This window comes from Diorhabda sublineata, chromosome 5 (genome assembly GCF_026230105.1).
Source record: "Diorhabda sublineata isolate icDioSubl1.1 chromosome 5, icDioSubl1.1, whole genome shotgun sequence".
In the NCBI taxonomy this organism is placed as follows: Eukaryota; Metazoa; Arthropoda; class Insecta; order Coleoptera; family Chrysomelidae; genus Diorhabda; species Diorhabda sublineata.
The window spans coordinates 16,339,307-16,353,983 of record NC_079478.1 but is presented as its reverse complement, the minus strand read 5'-3'; the positions used below and the strand labels follow the sequence as shown (position 1 = coordinate 16,353,983).

The 14,677-nt window shown below is 32.1% G+C and overlaps 4 protein-coding genes across 4 annotated transcripts in view; 1 reads left to right on the top strand and 3 right to left on the bottom strand.

The window, feature by feature from the left end:
- LOC130444097 (neuronal calcium sensor 2) overlaps positions 1–9,712 on the bottom strand; it is a 159,879-nt gene extending 150,167 nt beyond the window's left edge. Inside the window, exons 1-2 of the mRNA XM_056779091.1 lie at positions 9,586–9,712; positions 9,176–9,268 (exon numbers count right to left, since the gene is read on the bottom strand). The gene's annotated coding sequence lies outside the window, so the exon portion shown is untranslated. The remainder of the gene's footprint in view (positions 1–9,175; positions 9,269–9,585) is intronic.
- LOC130444096 (neurocalcin homolog) overlaps positions 1–9,738 on the bottom strand; it is a 226,092-nt gene extending 216,354 nt beyond the window's left edge. Inside the window, exon 1 of the mRNA XM_056779086.1 lies at positions 9,586–9,738. The gene's annotated coding sequence lies outside the window, so the exon portion shown is untranslated. The remainder of the gene's footprint in view (positions 1–9,585) is intronic.
- The window catches only part of LOC130444099 (probable small nuclear ribonucleoprotein Sm D1), a 169,745-nt gene extending 156,846 nt beyond the window's left edge, over positions 1–12,899 (bottom strand). The window contains exons 1-2 of the mRNA XM_056779096.1: positions 12,737–12,899; positions 9,586–12,634 (exon numbers count right to left, since the gene is read on the bottom strand). Coding sequence (XP_056635074.1) covers positions 12,283–12,634; positions 12,737–12,750 — 366 coding nt within the window. The 5' untranslated portion in view covers positions 12,751–12,899 and the 3' untranslated portion in view covers positions 9,586–12,282. The remainder of the gene's footprint in view (positions 1–9,585; positions 12,635–12,736) is intronic.
- A 584-nt stretch (positions 12,900–13,483) lies between these two features.
- On the top strand, positions 13,484–14,674 carry LOC130444101 (uncharacterized). Its single transcript, XM_056779100.1, has 2 exons — positions 13,484–13,632; positions 14,218–14,674. Exons 1-2 carry the CDS (start codon positions 13,600–13,602, stop codon positions 14,485–14,487), a joined length of 303 nt encoding a protein of 100 aa, XP_056635078.1. The 5' UTR covers positions 13,484–13,599; the 3' UTR covers positions 14,488–14,674.
- Positions 14,675–14,677: the final 3 nt, after the last annotated feature.

Below are 14,677 nucleotides of genomic sequence, written 5' to 3'. Positions count from 1 at the left end.
TCTACGATAAAGAAAATTTACCAAGAAGCATTCAACATCTTCGGTAAATGCGATTCAATTTAAAATGAACATCAACAACTAATTTCAAACTAGCCGTCTCAATATTTGCATTGATAAAATAAAAATTGAATTTGGTTTTACAGATCCAACTTCAAGAACTGCATCAATCTTGATAGGTGCAACTTGGATTCTGAATATATCCAACAGTAGCTGAATAACAGGGCCTACCTACACTTTCATCTCCAAATGCGCATTGTAGATGTTCAAGACTTGAACAGCTACGACTTGAACCGACCTTGAAAGCCATAGTACATCAAACCGCACACGTTTTCTCTAGACCAGTGTTTCCCAAACACTTTTGTGCCATGTCCCACCCAAGCCCTTCTTAGTTGCCGCCCTATGTAACATATACACATTTTTCAATATTAAGAAATTGAATTGTTCAATTAAGAAACTAAGTAAGTTTTAGGAGAAATTGTTAACGAAACACAGTAAGTAAATTTTCAAAACATATGATGAAAAATTAAAATAATTTTTAATAAAGATTTTTTTTATAATTTAATTTTTTAAATTTAGTTGAATCCTAGCGCTTGATATTTGCTGCACAGAGATTTTATGTTAGATTCCAATTTGGTTAGCTTCAGTCTTAAGTCTCCCCGTTGCAGTCTCCGGTAAATTTAACCAAATTTAAATTTAAAAAACTAAATATGAAGATGGAAACCGTAAGACCGCTTGTAGACGTTGTAGAAAAAAACGGACCGTGGTTTTTGCCTGATTCGCGGTGATGTATGATTTATAATGGATGTGTGTACATGCACCGGACATCGGTCCGGCGAACAATATACGCCGGATGCACCACCGTTTCCCCTCGGGACGACGGACACAGTTCCGGTGTAAGAAAGTGCGGTCATCAACGCCAGTTTATGGCTGCTTGTTGACGCTGCCGCACGTATTGCCTGTTTTGTGTTATTTTATTATAAATGGCTGTTAATAAAAGTTGAAAGGTTTCTTTCTTCATCCGAAAGTAATTGTAAATCTTTCATCTCCTTCCAACTACGTAAAATGAGTAGGAAATGCACCATATTCACCCTTTCTAATAATATAGGATGCATCCACAATGACCTTTTATGTTTTTCTATTTCTTTTTGTTTCTTCTTGTATAATACGAATTTTTTTTCTTATTATTCATTTCACGCGTGACTACCAGTTCAAAACTATTAACTAGCGCATGTAAGACGGCAGTCCCAGGTAACATCCATCCGGTAAAAAAATATATATTCAAGGACAGCCGTTTATTGACGGTTCGTTGTTCGGTGAAAAAACGGACGTCTACAAGTGCTCTAACAGTAGGTTTCTAGCACATTTGGTTAAATTTTGGTATTGGATATCTATTTCCTCACAAAGCCAGGCTTTGCCAGATTAGATAAAGTTTTAACTCACTCATTTTGCATTTCTGCGAGTTCTTGATACAGCATATTTGATATATCACACAAATCCACTAATATTGGCTGCAACATCCCCGCTTGCTTCTTTTTTTGATAGGTACCTATCATCGAACCACAGATTCATTACGAGTCGCCTCAGCTTACGTTCTTCATTAATTAAAGTTCTTTGATTCAGAAGCGAACAACTGCATTGATTAGCGAGATTGTAAAGTGTCTGCCGGAGGGAAGTTCGACGACGCCAAAAAACCCAGGTTTAAGATTGTGTTGAGTCCATTTTCGAATTGCCCCCATTTACAATCAAATTTTCTCCCTGTGGGGCGTGGATCCCACGTTGGGAAACTCATCTCTAGACAAATTCATATTTCGATGGCAAATCGTATGTACCACTATACGAGGATGATGTATTGATATCTAGTTAGCCTAGACCAGTTCCATACATAAACAAAATATTGCGTTACCATAGAAACGAACAATTACTTATTAGAAGTGTCATTGTAAAGTTTGACGTCAAAAAAAATTACACAATAAATTAAAAGAAAGCCATCATCAAGTACCTGTATTTAAAAGGGTTAAGAGGTAAGCAGATTTACGAAGATATGCTCAATACCTTTGGTTATCAATGTCCTTCGTATGCGACCGTGAAAAATTGGACTACAAGCTTAAAAAGAGATAAATTTTCCTTTGAGGATGATGACCAATCGGGAAGGCCTGTTTCTGTGTCAGTCCCCGAAAATATCGATGCAGTTCATGACATTTTATGAGACCGTCGAATTGGGCTAAAACGGATATCTGAAGCACTGAATATTTCACACGAACGCGTTCATCATATAGTTCACGTCGATTTGGACATGAGAAAAATTGCTGCAAAATGGATCCCCAAATGTTTGAATGTTGACCAAAAGCGTGTAATGGTAAAAGCCTCGCATTCGATCTGTTCTCGATTTCTTAAACCGAAATGTTACTATGGATGAGACTTGGGTACATTTCTATGATTCAGAAGCAAAGCAACAATCGGTGGAATGGCGACACTCTCTCAAAGACCTAATAAGTTTCGTGTACAAAAATCTTCTGGAAAAGTTCTTGCTTCAGTTTTTTGGGATTGCCAATGAGTAATCAGTATTGATTTTTTGGTAAAGGGTAGAACAATAACTGGAGATTACTATTCGACATTACTGACCACTCTACGAGAAAAAATTAAAGAGAAAAGAAGCGGAAAGCTATCCAAAGGTGTTTTGTTTTTGCAGGAAAACGCCCCTGCACATAAATCTCCTGTTGCCATGCAAAAAATTCGTGATTTAGGGTTTGAATTACTAGAACACCCCCCTTATTCACCAGATTTGGCTCCGTCCGATTATCATCTCTTTCCTCAACTGGAAAAAGTTCAAAAGGTCGTTAATTTTCTCCCAACGAGGAGGTAATTAAAGCAGTGGAAGTCTGGTTTGTAGAGCAAGAAGAAACATTTTTTAAAAGGTCTAGATGTAATAAATATATCCAATTAAGAGGAGAATATGTTGAGTAATAAAATATTTTGACATTGAAATTTTATTTGGTTCTATAGTAGGATAAGAATTTTTCAATATATCCTCGTATATTCTATTACAGCAGCTACTCAACTGCAGTCTGAGCTTACTACTTCAGGATTTTTAAATGCAGTGATGACAGCTTTAACTCATCTAGTTTCGTGGCATCTCTAAACATACATAGTAGCCCTATGTAATAAAAGTGATTTTTAAATGTTACAATTGACATAATTTATAAATCAAATTATACTTCTCGAAAAAAATACTTTAGTCCTACCCTGGACGCATCATTATCAGTTTAAATAACCTTTTTTAACAAATTAAAAGATACTTTGTATCAGTTAGGTAAGTGACATACATAACATTGTATCTAAAATCCAACCGACGATCGTGTACTAATAAACAGACTAAGCGACGGGAATTTTTAGATACATCGTATCGATCAATCATCATCGGTTCATTAATACTCATTGCTCACGGGTAGCAGTTTCCGCTGACTGGTGTTTATGAACATGTGAGCGGTCTTGTGTGAAAAATATCGGTGGATGGATGGAATAATGCAAACACTAACAACAACAACACCATCGATGATTGTTCAGACGTCTATACTTACTTTACCCGCTCCTATTTATGTATATATAGCGAAAGATAGAGATAGAGAGTAAATATACAGTGTGTCCCACGACGAGTGAATACTATCTGTATATGGCAAAATACTTATGGTAAAATCATGAAAATTTCTACGTTTGGGTTTTCGGATACGATGTTTTTAACTAAAATATTTTCAAAGATAGCCGACTTCCGATAGAACCGAAAGTCGACTGTAAGTTTGTTATTTTAAATAAAACATCCTGTTTACTTTTGTACATTTTAATATATTTTTGTCCAAAAACTTTGTTCGAAAAATGCATACTTTTTGAATAATTAATTTTTTTGTGAAAAAGTTGACCGTTGCAAACCCTTATAAATTATTTTTTTATTTTATTTTGACCCGTTGATACAAGCACTAAGAAATAAAAAAGATTTTGTAAATTTGCTTTTAATACATGGTTAGTATGGCAAAGTTGTTACAAGAACATGTGCTTTCTTTGCAGTAAGATATCCAGTTAGACCACGATCGAAACCGCAAATTATTAAAAGAATACTTTACAATTTGAAGCTATTGGGTTCATTTTAGATTTTAAGCAAAAGTTAATCGAATTAAACCATTTGTGACAATAATAAGATATGCTACGAAATTTTATGAAAAATTGAAAAATTCTTAGCCTACTCTAGAACCAAACAAAATTTCAATGTCAAAATATTTTATTACTCAACATATTCTCCTCTTAATTGGATACGTTTATTACAGCGAACCTGCCAAGTCTCTAGACCTTTCAAAAAAAATGTTTCTTTTTGCTCTGCAAACCAGACCTCCACAGTTTTTATTACCACCTCGTTAAAAGAAAATTTACGATCTTTTAAACTTTTTTTCAGTTGAGGAAAGAGATGATAGTCGTACGGAGCCAAATCTGGTGAATAAGGGGGGTGTTCTAGTAAATCAAACCCTAAATCACGAATTTTTTGCTTGTCAACATAAGATTTGTGTGCAGAGGCGTTGTCCTGTAAAAACAAAACACCTTTGGATAGCTTTCCGCATTTTTTCTCTTTAATGTTTTCCCGTAGAGTGGTCAGTAATGTCGAATAGTAATCTCCAGTTATAATTATTTCATGGCAATCCCAAAAAACTGAAGTAAGATCTTATCCAGCAGATTTTTGGACACGAAACTTCTTAGATCTTGGAGAAACAGAGTGACGCCATTCCATCGATTGTTGCTTTTATTCTGGATCGTAGAAATGTACCTAAGTATCCATAGTAACAGTTCGGTTTAAGAAGTCCACATCGTTTTCTCCTCTTAATTGGATACATTTATTATAGCGAACCTGCAACGTCTCTAGACCTTTCAAGAAAATGTTTCTTCTTGCTCTGCAAACCAGACCTCCACAGCTTTTATTACCTCCTCGTTGGAAGAAAATTAACAACCTTTTAAACTTTCTTCAGTTGAGGAAAGAGATGATAGTCGGACGGAACCAAAAAACTGAAGCTTTTCTAGCAAATTTTTGGACACGAAACTTCTTAGGTCTTGGAGAACCAAAGTGTCGCCATTCCATCGATTGTTGCTTTGTTTCTGGATCGTAGAAATGTATCCAAGTCTCATCCATAGTAACAATTCTGACTGACACAGAAACTGGCCTTCACGATCGCTCATCATCTAAATTTACCTCTTTTGAAGCTTGCAGTACAATTTTTCACGGTCACATACGAAGGATATTGATCGCCAAGGGTATTAAGCATATCTTCGTAAATCTACTTACCTCTTAACTCTTTTAAATACGGTACTTGATGACGGCTTGAAACTCCAATTTTTCGATTTTCACAATTTCGGTGGACATCTTTTTTCTTTTAATTTATTGCGTAACTCTGGTTTACTTTTTTGACGTCAAACTTTACACTGACACTTCTAATAAGTTATTGTTCGTTGCTATGGTAACGAAATATTTTGTTTATGCATGGAACTGCTCTAGGCTAACTAGATATCAATACATCCTCGTAGTCTGATGTTTTAAAGTAAATGTTCAAAAGTGTTCCATTCATTTCAATGCATTTTTCAACCCTTCTCAGTACGCCTTCATTCGTCGCACATCATCATCACAGAAAGGGAATTGAAGGAATTTCGAATTCTTAGCTCACAATCTTCTCTAGTTGTTAAGGCTTGTGAGTAAACCTCTTGTTTTATGTTAACCCATATAAAAAAATCTAAAGGCTTCATATTGGGAGAACGAGGGGGCCACCGAAAAGGACCATTATTTGCTAACCACCTGTCTTCAAATCGCTCTTCTAAAAATGTATTTATGAGGATTGAATTGTGAGCAGTTTGTTTAATTCATCTGATGGTAAGCGGTCTAAATAATTTTTTTTTAAATCTCTTAAAATATCAAGATTACTTTCATCTAAAAATAAAACAAAAAACACAAAAATAGTGTTTTTTACATTATTAATTAAGAATAAATTAATTGATTGTGTTTCCTAACCATTCAAATTCCCATTGTAAAAATGAAGTGTTATTTGATTATTTCAAATAGCACAAAAGACATTGAACTGCCACCGATCTTGAAAAGCACGTTCTTTGATTTAAATGAAGATTATCTTGGCTCCAAAATAAAAAAGGAAAAAATGTTATGGTAATCTCTAGTATGCACTATGATGAAGAAGTCGATAAAGAAACGGGAAAAGCTCAAATAATACTAGACTACAATTCAACAAAATCTGGGGTAGACGTCGTGGACAAACTACGTGCGACATATAATATTGCTAGAAATATTCGCGGATGGCCTATGATCATTTTCTTGGCCTTACTCAATATAAGGGGAATCAATTCACAAATTTCCATAGATAATAATAATATGGGATTGCCAAAATACTAAAACAGGCGATTCTATTTGAAAGCTTTAGCTAAGGAGTCATGTTTGAAACAACTGCGAGGAAGAAGTATGCAGACATCTAGAATTTCTATTGAATTACAAGGAAGACTACGATAGTTCCTGCCTACGCAAGAACAAGACACCTCGACGCCACCTTGCCATGATGGTAATATGAAGAGATGTTCTAAAGAAATTTATTGTTGACCATAAACGGCTATTATTTATTTTTCAAACCACTTAATCAGATTGGATTTCTCCAAAAAATTTCTGAGTATTTTCCTCTTCCAAACTTCCACTTTATTTGCAACTTCTTTCGATATGAACGATTTATAAATAAAAATGTATCAGTTGAGGAAGAGAAACCATAGGGACGCTTCTCAACCCCAAAAACAGATGTTAGTTTATTTCAAAAAAAACACACTGTGAAGGTGCAAGGGAGTCTTGGAATATTTATGAAGTGATTTCTGAAACATGAGCCAATAGCAACGCCACAAGTATTTGTTTGAGGGTATGAATTCAAATGTTATACCTTCTTACTTTTGTTGATAAAATGATTTTATATATTATTTATCACACTTAGTTTGTGTTAGATAGTAGTAATAATTTTAAGAAAATAAATTAATTAGGATAGATGTTTATACTTTGAAGGATATTGACAATTTAAGGTTTAAATTTTAGTCATTATCTCTAGTAAGGCTCAATTTTACAAGTAAAGTTTAAACCTCAAATGTTACCGGCGGTCTGAGGGTAGTTTGAACTTCAATTTAACATAAAACGGAGGATCTGAAACCTAACTTTTTCAAATTATTTGCAATTTTAAATTATAGAAGGTTTTGGTTGAATTATTGAAGATTTGCACTTTATATTTGATGAATACAATCAAACGAATCTTCAAATTATTCCACATTTTTTAAATTCTTTGTGGTACTATCACCGACTTTGTAATTTTCATCATTAAATTTCTTTGCCAGCTCCTCCCAATTTTTTTCCTCTTCCTTTCAAGTTACCATATCACTTTTTTACGGATTCTACTGTAATTTTGTATTTGTTTAGAAGGTTAACTAAAAGTACTACTTCATAGAAATTGCACGATTTTTTTGTTCTTAATTTATACAACCTTCTTAAACAATTCAGCTTTAAAACCAATATCTGAAAAATTTTGTTTATATTTATGGCATCTGGTAGAAAAATGTCGGTCTAACTGTGACCTGGTAAATAGAACAAGCTGGTTTATTCTTAGTTTAAACTAGAATTCAAATCATAATTTAAACTTTAGTTTAATATCCAGTTTTACCCTAGGTAAAATTGGCCCTAAACTATTCCTCCAAATGATCTCAGGCTTAAAACAACTTTATGTCAGTTGTTTATGATACATATATTCATCCATATTATAACAATTTAGATGTCTCAATATACAATATATTTTATTAAAACTGTAATTATTGGTCTATACTGGAAACTTTATTAATTCTGACTGAATTAGTTGCAAACCATGCAGTCTGACCCACAAGCTGCTTTTTCTGTACAGAAACAAAAAGAGGTCATTAGATACCGAATCAGGATTATAAGGTGGATGGTTGCAGCAATTTTTAGGAGTTGTATTAATTCTAACAGAATTAGTTACAAACGATGCATTTCGAACTCACAGGCTGCTTTTTTTGGTGTTGAAAATCGTCAACCACGTAGTTTTTTGATGTACAAAAGCAGGCACAGGTCATTAAGTACCGAATCAGGGTTATATGGTGGATGATTGAACCAATTTTTCAAGTACTTTATTCATTCCGAGTGAAGAAGTTGCAAACCATGCACTCTGAACCCTCAAACTGCTTTTTCTGGTGTTGAAAATTATATTTCCCACAAGAAATCAGCTTATCACTAACAGTTAAAATTAACTACATATCTGAAGAATTTTAAATGTAGATACCCTATATTAGAATTTCAGTTAAATACTTTTAAAAATATCCTATAAATATCAGTTATAGACTATTAATTTAGAATTGAATGAGCTAGAATGTACAGCAACTAAGTACCCCCAAATAAGCGAGTTTTAGAGTTCTAGAAATTATTAAAAACAGGGTTTCATCATAATTTCATTATATTCAAATTTCTGGTTTTATAAACCATTATTTCAAGTTTAACAAGAAAAATTGAACACCAATATTTTGGGATATAATTAAAAAATATTTTAATACCACATAGTTCTACTTAATTATAAAACATAAAAATTATTGGCTATCAAAAAACGATAATCACTAATTACAAAGCAAAAATATCTAGATATTTAAAGTTACTCCCTATTGGTGTTGGACATTATCTAACTAGATAATAATGTAACAGCAACTAAACTGTTTTCTTTTTAGAACAATTAGACTAATATGAATGTGTTTAAAATACAGTTAGTTTACTATCTGTCTATTATTTGTTCGTTTAAACTACAGAAATATGTTTCCAATAATAATTAAATTAAACTCTGGATTTTTATATTTATATACTATATCAATTAAATCTTGTGACTAATTAGCCCGGGAGTATTATCCTGGGAATTTTCAATAAATCACACTTTAACTGCCATCTGTTGTTAAATATATCAGTTTATATAATTCTTGTGAACTTGCCAAATGCAAATTCGATACAAAAATAAGATAAAATTAAATATCTGGGTAATTTCATCTGCAATTAAATTAAACTTGACTTAACGACAAGTATACAGACCCAATATTTTACTGTTTATTTAAGATAATTCCTTACCTCTTCAGTAGCAGTTTTAGGTAGTGTAGAAAAGGGCCTTCCGCATGTTTTCCTCGCGATTTCCATTTTTATTTCCACAATTACTAAACGAACCTAAATATTTACTCAATATACAATAAAATTATTCAAGATTTAAAATGGAAACAAAAAAAATTTACAAATTTTTCAAAACTTAACCTATAAAAATGACATTTGGAAAAAATTAAGCTGAAAATAATTAAAAATACAAATACTGATCATTTTAAACACCTAATAGAGGCCAAAAGCAGCGAATGTAATCTCATCAAAATCTAATTAAAACCATAAGCAAAAATGTGGAAAAAGGTAAATATCTTGACAATTAAATGTCATACATTATTAAGCCCGGATAATAACTCGAACCCGAAATATTATCGATAAAAATCACTCACATTATGGTGCACACAGTTTATTAAATTGTTCTTATAAAGTATATAGCACAATCAGATTTATTTGTTTTTATTAAAGTTACACAGTTTGCCCGATATTCGCCATGTTTACGCTAGAATTCATCTAAACGCACCAGTTGAGGCGACGCATGCTCTTAAGGACATTTGCAAAACGTTTATTGTGGTTTGTTATGAGAACAATTCATGGAAGATGTAATATTTCGACATGTTTAATCCAATGTTATTGAACATTCATATTATATTTTTATAATAACTTTGAGAAATAACATAATTTTCATTTAATAAAATTTAGTATACTAAATATCTAACCATATTCTTTAGCAATAAATATTTTTATTTGCCCCCACAAATTTCATGAGGTTTTTATTTATGTAATATCGCGAAAGGCGAATTAACAAAAGTTTGTTTGATGTATTTAGCTTCTTTCAAAATATATTTTTACTATCGCTGATTCTTATTTAAAATAAACGGATAATCAAATAAACAATATCATTTTTCTTCAAAAAATGTATTCCTCCGGATTTTCTTTAGTTGAAGCTGGTATTATACATTTTGGATTGAAGATGGTGTTTTTACAGTTTCTACCAGCAATATTTTATCAACCGGGTTGAACATAGGGATTTGCACTTTTATATCTTAGTTTTTGAGAATAAATTAAATAAACAGAGTGTACAGGAATTTTATTTATCATATACCGATACTATTCATACTATTATATATATCGTCGAAAGTTTTAAATGTCAGAAGTCCCTAATAACTATTCTGGAGAAAAAAATATATTACATCATAACCATACCATTTTTTTAATATTTACTTGCTACTTGTTTATGTTCAAAGTCAAAAAAAGAAACAACAGGGAGTCGGAAGACAGGCATATTTTGTAAGAGTTTCAAATGGAATATTTTAGAAAGGCAAATAATACACTTTGTAAAATGAGAACTTGGTGAAGTTATATCCCAACTACCTCTTACAATTTATTTATAAATATGAAATATATTGAAAACCATTATTAAGAAGCCAGTGATATTTTCCATTTTTTTCTTTAATTTGCCAAAAAAAAAACCCAAAAACGTTGTCTGAAAATGAGTTTGCATATTTTTTCCCAATCACATAAAGGCATATAATTTTTTATAACGATTTTTTAATGTTTGGGGTAATATAATTAAAACATAAAATAGCCTTTCCAATGCGTAGGTGCGACTGATTCCTACTTATTACCTATTATGCAACTAATGCATAAAATTTATTATAAAAGTAGATGAACCACGACTCACATGCAAAAATCTTGTGAACTACATCAGAAAATTGTGCTTTTTGAAAAGGGTAAAATGGCAGCCTGTCTCCTGATAACAGCCATTAACAATATTAGTAAGCATCAAGGCATTGAAAGAGACTCCTCTTAGATGCAAGGTTGTCGTAACTAACATTGAAAACTTTTCTAGATATTATGTTAGTTTTTCAACCAAATCATTGGAAAAAAGAAGTCTGTTCCACTGTCTTTTTAGATGTGACGCAAGCCTTTCGTAAAATATGGTACAAAGGATTACTTCACAAATTGGTTCTGCCAAGACAATATTCCCAAATCCTAAAATTTTACTAGTCAGATATTTCAGATTATTGCAAAGACGAATCATATACTGATTTAAAAGAAATCAAGGCAGGAGTACCCCAGGGTAGTGTACTTGGTACAGTGCTCTATCTGTTGTACACTAATAACATTCCTGAACATGAACACCACACAATAACTACTTTCGCTGTTGACTCGGCAGTTATGGCCTTGAGAGATATCCACAAAGAAGTTGCTAAAAAGTTTCAAACATCTGTTGTCCAAATTAGCAACTGAGCCAAGAGATATTAAATTGAATGAAACTAAATCCATTCACATCAACTTCATGAATAAAAAAGATAGTTTCCTATCAGAATGAACAATGTTTATGTTCCTTATGCTAATACAGCAAAATATGTATATAACTCTCGATGTTAGACTTCACTAGAAAGCTGGAAAGTCCATATAAAAAAAAGTAGGTGAGAAGCTTGATATTAAGAATAAAAAGATGCATTGGCTACTAGAACAAAGTTCAAAATTATCAATGTACATCAAACTGCTTCTATACAAGCAAATATTGAGACCTATTTTATGTTATGGCATACAATCTGGCGTTGTGCCAGTAAGATTAACTTTGAAATTATTCAATGATTCCAGAATAAGATACTAAGGACTATCATCAATTAGTGCAACAATTATTTAGTGAGAAAGCAGAGCTTAATGAGGATAGGTGTAGTACAATGGTTTAAGTGTTATTAAAACATTAGACTCTAAGGTAATCTTAGTAATTTAGGTTAGAATAATATTGCTCATTGATTTCGTTCTGATCAGATTGTAATATCATAAAACATTCCTCTACAGTGGTATTTATTAAAAAAAAATCAAATAATTAAGTCACTATCATGTTACCATTTCTATTACTATACTATGGGAAACAAATCACCTTGATTAACACATTGACAATAATTACAAAGTTTTTATTTAAAAACTTTAAAAAATTCACAAATCCCATAGGACTCATAATATGAAAAATTTATTTCTATTAAGAGAATGTTTTCAAACACTTATTAAACCTAGTCATAGAAAATAAGTCTTTAACTGTATACAGTTGTAGATAATTATATTTCATTTCCTTATCGACGACCTCTGCCTCTACCTCTTCCTCTAGGACCACCTCTACCACGTCCTCTTCCTCTACCTCTAGCTGCTCCTCGAGCAGACTCCTTCTTCTTAGCTTTTGCCTTAGGAGTATCGTCGATAAGAAGAGTTTCAAGTGGTAAACTATCTGGTAGTATGAAATATCTAATATTATTGCCTCTTATAGTTAATGTGTCTAAATTTACTGCTGGACGATTCTTGGGAGTTAGTTTCACAGCTTTTAAGTGGGTATTCATTGCTACGTCTACACCCGTTATTGTACCGTGGATTTGGGTGCCATTTTTGAGTTCCATACTCACGGTTTCGTGACTTAATTTCATCAAAAAACTGAAAGGCAAAAACCGAAATAAGGTTAAGAAAAAAAAATTATTACAAAAATAAATAGTGGTATTAAAAACGTCATATATTACAACTAATCTGAATACTAACCGTACTAGCTTCATTTTAATTCGGTGTAAGTGATCTTACAATACTTATATTTTATAAAACGTTACGGCGGCGTTTGAGATGCTCTAAACATAACCAAAAATTTGTCTTCTTTTTACAAATATGATAGTTGACAGGCGTACTACACACAGAACATACCATCTTTGTTTTAACTTTAAATGAAGCGTGAAAATAGATTAGTTCTGCCGCTTATCATTAAGGGCACTGGCATCGAAAATCCACTATGCTGTTTCCATTTCTTTTATGTAGTGCTTAACTGATTTACATTAAAGTAAAATCAAAATATCTTCTGCGGCGATAGTACCTAAAATATTTGATGGTGCGTCACAAGAATACCTCAAAAGTACTTATAATATTCCATACCGCAATTAATGAGTTATATTATCATGGTTACAGTCTGTGTTATTTGAGTTTTTGAATTCTCTCAACGCTCACCTCGTCCTACCTCTTAACAAGGGTCGTCGTGAACGTTAGTCATGACGTCATGAGTGATGTTCTCGGCGCAATCATAACTATGGTAGTCGCTATGCGGAACGCTCAAAAAAATATTTCAGTCGCTGTGAACCATAGATAGCCTTTATACGAAAACGTGAACGCTTAGTGGAATGCATTTTCTGTGGTACTACACTCCTATTCGAAAACTTAAGCTCGCTAATAATCGATATATATTAAACGACTTTTGTTTAACTTCTTGACATATTTATAACCTCACAAAATAAGGTAGTTTACATTTATTTAAATATTCAGGTTTAATGATTTGAACTACCTCCACGTCATATCTAAAAAATATTGTTTATGAATGACTTCATTACCTACAGCAAGTCAATAAACCCCTGAAAATAAATATGAGTACAGTAAACTATTCAGTAATGGTTGAGGTAACATATATTCTTACTAATGGGTAACAAGTGAACATCTGATTTTTCTGAAAAACTAAAAAATTCTTTTATTACAGAGAGATTAGGGGAAAATGAAATCTCCTATTTGTTCCTTTTTACAAACACAATCAGTTGGTCAAACATGTAGTTGATATTTTTTTGCTTACATTCTTTTATACAAAATGCGCAAGTGTTTATTAACATTTCCAATGCTGAGACATTCGTTACAATTCCAACATTTTTTTTTCAATTGAGTATGTATTGTAACAAGGCCTCTTTAGTTTAGCTGGTGTACTTTTTATAGCAAATGGGCCTCAGCACATGACTATGAGGAACTTCTGGTTTAATTATAAACATTGTACTTTGAAGTACCTTTTTGTGGAGGTACTTCTTCTAGGTGTTACTGATAGAAGCCAAACTGTTGGTGTTTTCTATGCAAGAGCTCTTCATAGCCTACAACTATATATATCCTTAATATGCTAGGATATTAAATGCATACATTTTCCAATTAGTATTATTATTCGCAATATTTTTGTGTGGGTTTTATTTTTTTTTTTTTTTTTGGAAATAAATCGTTCTTTTTAGATAAATAAAACAGAAGAAGCTATCAAAACAACATATGAAAGGATTCATGCTTTGGAACAAAAACTGCGAGTTGGTTTTTTAGAAGAAAATAAGAAAAACCAAATTCAACAAGAATTAGTAGAAGTACGTAAATTACTTCAGACCCACGAGGAACAGTTGGCTCATTTGCGAACACATAATAGAAAAACATTTATTTTAGCAGTATCTTTAATATTTATTATTTTTGCTGTGTATATGCTATACATTCTCATTTGGAATCCAATCAATTAATTACATGTTTAGGTGATGAATTTTAATTTACCAATAACAATATAAGCCCATGGACTTTATTAAATTAGATTTTCCTTTATGTAATTTGTACTTTTTCATATTAACATTTTTATATAGTTTATATAATAAATAAACAGTTCTAAAAAAGTCAAACTATTTATTTATATAATTGAAATCAATAAAAAAACGA

Excerpts from the sequence above, each read along its gene's own strand:
- LOC130444101 (XM_056779100.1), top strand. The coding sequence starts at position 13,600 with ATGAGTACAGTAAACTATTCAGTAATGGTTGAG. Across the intron at positions 13,633-14,217 it reads ACTATTCAGTAATGGTTGAG|ATAAATAAAACAGAAGAAGC; the intron begins GTAACATATATT and ends CGTTCTTTTTAG.